The sequence below is a fragment of the Thunnus thynnus genome, chromosome 2, assembly GCF_963924715.1.
Source record: "Thunnus thynnus chromosome 2, fThuThy2.1, whole genome shotgun sequence".
Lineage (NCBI taxonomy): Eukaryota > Metazoa > Chordata > Actinopteri > Scombriformes > Scombridae > Thunnus > Thunnus thynnus.
The window spans coordinates 27,349,585-27,360,249 of record NC_089518.1 but is presented as its reverse complement, the minus strand read 5'-3'; the positions used below and the strand labels follow the sequence as shown (position 1 = coordinate 27,360,249).

General features: G+C 37.1%; 1 protein-coding gene across 1 annotated transcript; it reads right to left on the bottom strand.

Annotated features, from left to right (window-relative positions):
- Positions 1 to 1,526: 1,526 nt before the first annotated feature.
- Positions 1,527 to 7,335, bottom strand: cdo1 (cysteine dioxygenase, type I). The gene is made up of 5 exons (XM_067613640.1): positions 7,084 to 7,335; positions 5,753 to 5,830; positions 4,599 to 4,756; positions 3,830 to 3,999; positions 1,527 to 2,547 (listed from the first exon to the last, which is right to left on the bottom strand). The coding sequence occupies exons 1-5, from the start codon at positions 7,251 to 7,253 to the stop codon at positions 2,515 to 2,517; spliced, it is 609 nt and encodes a 202-aa protein (XP_067469741.1). The 5' UTR covers positions 7,254 to 7,335; the 3' UTR covers positions 1,527 to 2,514.
- Positions 7,336 to 10,665: the final 3,330 nt, after the last annotated feature.

Here is a 10,665-nt window from a genome sequence, read left to right as displayed (position 1 = left end):
AAGTGATGGTTTTAGTATGGAAGTTGTAAGAAGGATTGCGAAATCTTAAAGCAGACCGCATTTCAATACAGGAAACTCAACAACTTCTTGTCACTCCCTTGGATAAAACAACACTCAGCAATGTTCTGACACTGTCCTATATGCAGTGTTGTTTTATTGAATGATTAACCTTTCGATAGCCTGTTGTTGTTGAATGCACTGTGATTGCTAAATTCATGAGCTAGATATCAGAATTTACCATCAGAAGAAGATAAAAGTTTTCTGGATAGGCTTCCACCTAGCCTGGCACATAGTAATCATGTCCTCTTATAAAACAGGTGCCTCGCTGGGGCAATCAAGGCTGTCACTTTGTTATTACATAACAGTCTGTAGGCCATCCCATGGTTGACCTGGTACAGAGAAAACCTGAGGATATTTATTTAACAAACTCACCTCCCCAATACACCATGTCCTTTCAGCAAAGGCAAATAATGATGAAATGTATCCAATGACGTACATCTGTTGTTTGACCTAACTGTTGATTTTTGCCACTGAGTGAAAAAGAAGCTGGAGCTCAGAGAACATGTCACTAAAAAGGAAGCTGATGGGAAACAGTGACTTACAGGGTAGAGAATTTACATTTCAAACGCCACACAAAAGCATATTTATGCAGGCTTCCTCTTTAATTTAGCTGTTTTTGCATATTCAAGCTCATTTAAAAATCCCAAAAATGTAATTGGAGAGGCCCAGAAGCCATAAGCTTATACAGTGGACCCTTCTAAAATACAAAATAAAGACATGGATGAACTTGCATCTTTGCTCATACACTGTTACCTACTCTCTTATCTGCTCATTGACCAAGTTTGTAACAGCCTAGCTGTATATATGCAACTGACACAGAGGACAAGGTTAATATCAATATTTATTGCCAATATAGCTGCCAATATTACATATTAATTTTTCAATGGAGTAGTGGAGGTTCGCATGGAGGTTCGCATGGAGGTTCGCACGTACACACGTTTTCATTCACTAATAGATAGACAATGTGACAGAGATTACTCATTTGTTTGCCCACCAATTGTGTGCAAACATTGATGTCTAGTACTTAATACTGTTATCAGTGCACCATTAATCTCATAATCTATTTATTGGTCAAGGTAATGACCAATCAATATTTCCTTCAAACCAAAGTACAGATTGCAATGTACACATTTGTTTGCTTGCCAGGTTGGTGCCAGATGTAGTTTGTGTTAATATATTACTGCAGTTCCTCAATTACTGTGATGTGCTTAGTACTCTTATATGTCCATTAATGAGCCATTAGGGTGTTTCCAGCCAAAATTCACTATATATCTGTAAGAAGTATTGACACTAACAAATGTAAGCTTTTTTCACTTGGTTTCTGACACCAAAGTATTGGTGGCCAGGGTTTACCACACAAACTATGTTTTTGTGTTTTTGTGCTTGTAGCATACATATTTGAGACAAAAAAATTTACCAGTGTGAAAAATGTAAGACTGAGAAAATGAAGACAACACAAAATGACGTTCTGTGAAAGGGTAATGGTTTTTAATGGTCTACAGTTATGTTCAGATTTATCATTTACTGTATCACAGAAATCATGCATGAATTGGCAGTGCTATGACAGGTGCTATGCTGGAGAACTACACACTATATAAATACAGCTACAATTAAAACATGCCAAAATCCTGAGAAAAAAGTATGAGTTTTATCTAAACATATTGTCTGCTAATAATACAAAATAGTCCTCAAGACTCTCTTGGTCAAAACTTGAGTATGTATACATTTAGGCGTAACACGGTAGCTTGTTGATTTAAACACTCGATGAACAGAACACTGCAAATAAATTACAAGCATCGCACTTTTAAAAACAACACAACTCTAAAGCTTTACATATTTTTCCAAATGCAAATGGCAACTTTTTTCTTTTTAATTAGACTGTACAAACAATGTTACATTTCATAACATTTTCAACAGGTGTTAAGACTATTTTGAGTGGTATAAATTGACAGTAAATACAGGTATAAAAGTGCTCCATTTAGAACAAAACTGATGATTGCAGAACTGTTTTCCTTTTCGTGAGATATAAAATTTAAGAGAAACACTATAAGAGCAATATTCTCCCTCTGAAATGCTAAAGCTGTACTCTTCGACTATGGGCCATAACTTTTACAAAAGTGTGGCTACACAGGTCATGGATAGACAGGAATGTTGTTATTGGAAAAGGGTCTCCTCTGGCCTAGCAAACAAAAGGCAGATTCAATCCATGTCCAAGCCTATTCATGCATTCGTCCTGTGCTCATCAGTATTTGCCAAGCTCACACTGGGCAGCTATAAAGCCATTCTAATTACTGGGTTGTCCTTTTGAACCAGCCCGCTCCTGATTTTAAATGGGTTGCTTAGTCATAGTAGGTCCACATTTCGCTTCCCCAGCAGTTTCCCTTGAATCAATTTCACAACATTGTCATTTTAAATGCAACTGTCTTCATCATCCAGAGCCTCCTTTGGTGACCATTAGTTGTTCTCTTGTGAGACTGTGGTCTCTGACTGTGGCAAAAAGAGTGAAAAACAGAAAAAGTTCATTTAATTACATGCATCTGTACAGTCTTTTATGCAAGTCCTTCCCAAAGCTAAATCAGGATTATACAGAGTCTTAGACTTAATCAAGTTTTTTGTAATCTATCTCTATCATACATCCAAAAAACAACCCAAGACCACAACAATTATTGAGAATTAGGGATGCATGATGAGTTAAGTTCATTGTGTTCTCACACTCATGTACTCCTCCTATCTTATCTTTCTCATTTGGTGTTGCAATCTAATGCACTAAATTGATGGTGCTATGGTCAGGGGAAGGTTATACAACTTGCTGATTTCAGATAAGGCTGTTGCTGGCAAGGTGGCCGAAGCAGACAGCTGTCCCACACTCTAGATGCCCTTGTTTAACCTTTTGTCTGTAATTCATTCTTTTCTGTGCAGCACTTTGGATTGTGATTTTTAAAACACTCGCACATTATAAATGACACTTAACAGCAAATAATTTGATTCTCATCTGCCTGAACATAAAAAACTGTTCTCACGTGTTTATTAAGTAACATTTTTTGCCTGCTAAAGCAACAATTCTGTTAAAACAGCAGCGAATGGAAAGAGCTTTAATGGATATCACATGGAAACTTTCTATTTAACGCCATCAGTCTTCATGGGGTGCTGCTTTAATTGCTCATAGACTGTGTTTAATGAGAGTAACTAGACAATATAAAAACTTTCAACTTCCTGCTCATAAGGTAATAAATTTGGGGGGGAGAGGGGGACAAGCAGTCTGTGTGTTCAACTAACTGTTTGTACTGATCTTTCAAGCGTGGTGATATGTAAAATGGCTAAATTAACAGGTGTATACTTATATTTTGCTTATATGACTAAAAAGTCTGCTTTCACAATATGCATTTCTGTCCAAATTTGTCTTCCATACTCTGATACGATATACACAGTATATAAAGATCAAAAATTATGGCTTCTACAGTACATTTATGAACTTTATAACTTATCCTCTACAAGAGAGAAACTTGTTGTAGCTAACATCTATAGTGACATTACTTTATCCTGTTTGTGTCTTACAGGCAATGTTATTGCTAAGAAAGGTTTTTGTACCTGTATTGTGCATATTGTTATATTACACACTAATCACACATGGATCAGACCAAGCCTTTCTTCATATCCTTAATCGTGTAAATTTCCTTTGACTAACTGTCCATTAAAATAAACGATAATATGCTTAACTGGGCTTGATATCTTATGATTGAATGGTAGAAGTGCATATAAAGTCCCTTACAGTTGAAGTCTTCTCTCCGTATTTGCTCCAGAAGGTCATCTTAACGGTGTTCCTGTGCCCCGTGCGCTGGTCAAAGGTCTGGCAGGTCTGGAAAGGTGGACTGTACAGGTGCAAACTGACTGCGCCCTCTGTGTGGCTGCCATTTTCCACACGATGCAGGCCAATGGAGTCTAAAATATGCACACACACACACGCACACACACACATGAACAAACAACATGCCACTGGAATGCTGTGAAATGGGGCTCACAGCAGTCACAGGCAGTTATTGGCAGTGCTGTCACCAACAACTGAAAACAAACACTGCTCCAGGGCTCCACTTGGCTTTAGGAAAATACTTAGTCAGCAGAGATGTTGGAGCAGACCTGAATCCTACAGTATTGATTGTAAAATTAAAACTGAGTGTGACTCCTGCAAGCCTTAGATGTTACATAAATGCAGACTGGAAACTTTGGTATTATTGTACATATATTACTCCTGACTGGAGCCGGTCATGTCTCCAGTCAGGAGAGAGATACGTCTCATGAGCATATCTCTTGTAGGACGGAACATGTGAAGGATGTTTGTTCTGTTGTACTGAACACAACATGGACGTTTTAGCTACATTGACACAACAATGTTCATGTATCACTGGATTAAGAACAAGTTTAACAGATCGCCTGTGCACACAAATAAACAAGTATTAATAGAAGTGGTGTCAATATTGAAGAAGGGTAAACTCGAATTAAAAAAAGTAAAGAAACCACCCACACAAAGTCAGGTTTCTCACCATTTATGTAAGCGACCTCGTTTTCCTGGAGAATTCTCTGTGACTTCTGGACCATATCTCCCTGCGATTTATTGTCTGGCCACTCGAACAGCGTCTCCTTCAGCTGACCCTGCAGCATCTTCATGAAACAGTGGGAGTCTGTGTGGTCGTGGATACTACTGCAAAGTGTTAAAAAACACAAACATACAGTGTCAGATTCTGGCCTTTTCCTGACCCTCAGGTCAGAAGCAGACTTGAAAAGCTTTCCCGTCAAAAGTATCAGGGTTTCAATGTAAAGGTGAGACAGTTTTTTTGTTCTTGAGAGGTTGTGTTTTTGGAAACTCTGCATCGTCGATGTTGGCTAAATGACTTTTCATCCAGACTGGCATATTCCAGATTTTTATGCATGACATAATTTCATAAGAAATAAGCCATGACTTATGCGTAACATGTTATGGTCTTATCATTGCAACAGCCATGTTTGTTAACCATTAATCTTACCACATCTCTACTACTGTGGCGGGGATGACTTGGCACCAAATGTAGTTGTTTTAGTGCTAGAACAGCATTTTTTGTGTGAAACATTTCTAGAAATGGCTAGAGCATTCAAGAAAACCAACCATTGCTTAATAATGATGGTCAAACCACATGCCTATTGCTACAATTTCCTGAGAACAGTATATAGTAGGTACGTAATAGTACTGTAGTAGGGATGTGGTAAAACACTTGTGAGACAGTTTTTCTTATGCTAGTGCCAACTTCTAGTCAATATGTAATCATATATAGACCTATCATACCATTTTGATATAGACTTCAGCAAATGACAGGTGTTCAGGTGACTTTTGCTGACATGAAATAGGTATCATCAAACAAATAATGTCTATTTACATAACCTCTCTGTCTGTCTGTAGAACATTGGACTCTCTTATCTGTATTAACTTGACACTATAATTGTCAGATAAAGTCGTAGGCTGGCAACACGACTGGTGAACGCGTGACCGAAGGAAAACTTATGTTAAGAGGTTTAATGCAACAGTTTCAATAGATTTAAAATCACACTGCTGCGGTGATCTAAGAGATCTTCTCGACGTGAAATAAAAATGTGCAAAAGACCATTTGATAATCTCCTGTTTTGCATGTTCACTTATCTAAGGCTTTGTGTTTTAACATCTCACCTGCCGTGGCCTTCTCCCCAGCACAGAATCATGAGGTTGAACTTCCCATTCCCTTCATGAATCAAGTTCCTTGTGTATCTGCAAAAGATGACATGCATTACATGATTACATGATTACATGCGCAAAGAGAAACAGAGAATTATGTATCCTTGCAGCTGTAAACTAAAAGGTGTCAAAGGAGTCCTAAGGAGAACTTAAAGTCACAAAATGTGAAGCTGCAATGTCCCTGAAAATGAAAACTGTGCGTACATTTAGACAAGAATAAGACAGAATCCTAAATCTGAACTTTGCTTCAACCACTGTTAAGGGGTAACTACAAAAAACACAATATGAATGACTGTTGGGCATATATGTTCATTGAAATCATGAATACGCCTCTTTTTCCACTCAGCCTGTTGCACAATAACTCATATTTTACTGCCAATTGTTAAATAACATTGATGGGGAGGGGAGGCAATTTTATTTTATAAATAAAGAAAATCTGTCATCTCCACTGACAACTTTAAAAAAAAATTTAAAAAATCAAAAAAAATCTGCAGCCTGCAGTTCAGGGCATGGCCCAGCCTGCATCCTGGCTTGGTCTGGAATATTGTCGATACTCGGCACGTTTTTCTGAGCCGAGAGGTTCCGTCAGTCTCCAAATATTTTGGACGCAGTTGAAGCTCCCTGGTGGGCGACAGACAGTCACACCACAAGCTTAACCTCTGCAGTAATCAGCGGGTGTGTATCAGTTCTCTGTGTTGATTGGATGATCCACTCACCCGCCCTCCCTTCAACTGAGCCCTCTCTCATCAAAACACTGGGACTCTGCAGCTTTTGATTTTTTTTTTTTTTGACTTGAACACAGCCATATTTGGTAGATTTTGCAAAGGTGAACATTGCAAATAAACTATTTGAAATGAGAGTATCAGCTCGGTGTACCTGGCGTTTAAAAACAGTCAGGTTCAATCATGCATTTCTTTTATTCAAATTAGGTGTAACGAAAGGAAAACAAGGGCTGATTTTCATTCAAATACAAGGGCGATAATATTAAAAAGATAAACATTTTTAAGAACTGATAGCATTAATCTAATTAACGCATTCAATCATTTGCAAATAAATAATCTTTCTGTAAATCTTCCTACAGAAAGAAAAAGTGTCTTACAATAAAAGGTAAAAGCAGACTCAATATAAACAACTAAGTATAAATGGAAAAAGAAATGTTGACTATATAAAACACACTGGGCCAAAGTGACAGATTAGGCGACAGAGCAGGAGTGCAAAGTGCATCAGCACAATAAATGAGTAATATGTGAGTAGTTAGCAGCAGAGTAAGAAATACACGGCTTTACCTGTACTGGTCAAACTTTGCATATTTCTGCCATTCCTGAGGTTTGCTCTCATATGATTCCATGATATTCTGGACCTCCTCAACATTGATGCAGTCACTCTCGAAGATTTTTAGCAGGATTTGCACCAGGTCATCCAGAGTTTCTGGCTTCATCACCTCGGTATGCTCCATCTCTATGCTGCAGTGAAGGTTACTATTTTCACGATATTGATATTTAGTTACAACAAGTTTCTCTCTGTCCAACTTTGCACAGTCATTTACTTTTTATAGGCCAGCGCTGTAATTTGGGGGGAGCTGGTGATGGACTGTACCATTATAGGAAGAGGTAAACGCCCACAGCACTTAGTCTTATTTAAATAAACTATTATGGTGAGCACAAGATGTAATATAGCAAAAATGCATGCCTGCACTTTCACCACACTTACTCTATAGAGAATATTTATTTTTCATAATTTTATTCTGCATGTTTTAATCCAGACATCAATCCATTTTCACACATTAAGAACTTGGACTAATCCTCTAGTCCAATTCCACCACGTTGTCACAAACACAACCTCCCTTTCCCCCTTTCTTTTTCTCACTGAGGCATGCCTCCAACAATAGCAGCCCAGCCTCTCTTTGTGAGCCCTCTCCTCACAAACTCAACAACATCAACAGACAGTCCAAGGTGTGTGCGGAGCAGAGGCTCACAAACAAAGTTGGCACGGGAAAAGGAACACGTCGGGGGAAAAGGGTTGAGTGTTTTGGGAAACACAAGATCTTGTTTTTAGAACTTTAATCCCCCTGTTTTGTTCGCATTAAATCAAGAGATTATGACAGAACAATTGCAATGCATGACAGAATAACTGTACAAAGTAGTTTACGTAGTAGAGTATGAGTATGAGAACATTCAAAGGGACTAAAATACTCATTAAAATATGTGAAAGGAGGAAAAACAGAATGTGAAAGTGAAATTGATGCATCAATGATGCATAATTGTTCCTATCTGTCAGCTCACATAAGAATATTGCCAAACAAAACAAGATTATTCGGTGCCAAAAATCAGATGATAATTCATCTGTTAAAGACAAGTTTTGTGGGTGTGAGAGAGCACTGGTGGAAAAGTACTAATATAAATAATGTTATGATATGAAAATTCATATGTAAAACCCCTGAGGAATTGCTATATCTACGTTTGTGTAGTTTAAACTCTACCTGGACACTGTCTCCCTGTAGAAGGTGTCAGGTTTTAAATTCACCCCAGATTTATAAAAAAACAAAAGCAGACTTCAGCAAATGTTTTGACTTTACACCTTCCTGTGCATGTGCATGCATGTTTGAGTTAAAAAAAAAAAAAAAAAAAAAAAAAAAAAGACTCTGGGATAGACTGATGTACAAAGTCAGATGTGGGCAGACAGTTAGTCACACACAAGGAGAGATGCTCCTGTCAGAGACTCTCATATCACATAACACATTTGCTGTACACTTCGTCTTAACAAGATGTTCCTGGAGCTGTGTGTCAACCAGTCCGGCTCTCACAACTTACAGTAAATCATAAATCATTCCTCCAAGTGCAGCACACATTGCTTCACAGAATTATACAGGTCATTCACTCACACTGCTCCACCTGTTTCCCTTAAGCGAGACTCACTATGAAGAAAAACAACATTTTTACTGGAAGCCTGATCAGGACTTTGGGTTTTTGTGGGTCACATATGATGCAGACAAAATGTACAGTTTTTTGTTATTGCATGAAGTTGTGCATTGATTGTTCAGAAATACTAAATATCAAATCATTGTAGACATTTTAGTTGCAACTTTGAGCAAAGTGCCTTGCACAAGAACACTTTGGGATAGTGGAGAATTCAAAAGGAGGCTGCCTGAGAAAAACAGCACACTTAGTACATTTTCCAGGAGATTACATTTTAATTGTTTCCGCTGCAAACCACAGTTGAGCTGGGGTATTGCAGTAGGGTAACTTTGCATTTGTTATTGGTCCCTCAACATGTGTCAGTTTATCAAACCCACAGTTGAGCTGCGGTATTCCTGTCGGTTGATTCTGCATTTGTTTTCAGTCCTTCAACATGTGTCAGTCTATCAAAGGAAAATCCTCTCTGGCCAAAGCAGATATCCAGGCCTATCCATTTTTTTTCTTTCTTTCTGGCAGCATTAAGAGTGGGGAATGTTCTTTGCATCAGAGGTTGTGCCAAGTTTTGCTCTGAGCTGCCACATCATCAATACCAGATGTACTCGTGCTCCACCTTGCGGTTGAAAAATAAATTCACTTTTCACAGCTGATGCCTTTTACATGGAACATTAAACTTAAGCTCCTTTAGGACAGGAATGGAAATTAAATGGCTAAATGAAAAAAAAAAATTTACATTGGTTTTGCATATTGTTTATATACAACATATGATATTTATGTGGCTGAAAACAGGCATGGCTACATGTAGTCACACATTTCTTTAAATGAACGAATGAATACATAATATGGAACTGATTACAAGTAGAAATCTTTATCACTGATGTTAATGGACTTAAACCTACTACAAAGGCTATGAGCCATTTAATGCAATACATGTTGTTAATTCGGTCTCAATGCACCAATTAAATCATATTTTATGTCAGCAAGATCCTGAAATTTCCATCTGAAATAGAATCTGTTACACTTGTTTTACTGGACATATGTTGCTCTGTTTGATTTCTAGTTGCTTTAGTATTTAATTCATTTTTCTGAATATATGGTTTTCATTTGCTCATACAAACAACCGAACAGTTTACTTATAAACTTATTTGTTTTTTAGGGAAATATTACATCCCTTAGTCTCGAACAACAAACTGTGTTCCCAACTTAAACATTTTCTCAACTGGTGTGAGAAATTTAATGCATCCTGAAACAACCTCTGTAACAGAAAAGCCTGAAAAACTGCCACTTATCCAGAAGACTAAAACAACATTCATATTTTCTCAATTTAATTCTTTAATTTAATTATTATTCCTTCAAACTTTTTTTTTTATTAAATTATAATTCTACTACTACTATGTGTTCATTGTGCATGCACACTTTTTGTCTACTTACATCACCCTATTCTGCAATGTTTTATTAAAATTATTATTATATTAACTTCATTTTTACAGCATGTGTCATGCATACAATGCTGAAAGTACTAACAACAGATATTAAATATCAAAATGTAATGAAGAACATTAGAAATAAAATTTAAAAAAAATCAAATGTAGAATAAGAAGCTTAGGTAAGATTCATTAAAACACATGATACAGACCACTTTAAAGCAAAATTAAATGTGAATTTTAAGATGTGTTATAAATGAATTATTATTATTATCAATGTGCAATGAAAGTCACCGCATTCATTGTCGTATTTACAATGTTTATAATCCAGTTCACCACATACATTTCACATTATTTCTCTGTATGATAACATGTATTAATATTCATATTATAAATCCCTGATAAACAAAATATGTTATGGTCTTACGCCACCGCATGGATGATTCTAGTATCACATATGAGAGGGGGTAAAAAACACTTTTTTCCCCTGTGTGTTTTTTAGCGACGGTCGGCACAGATTGAGCCATCGCGG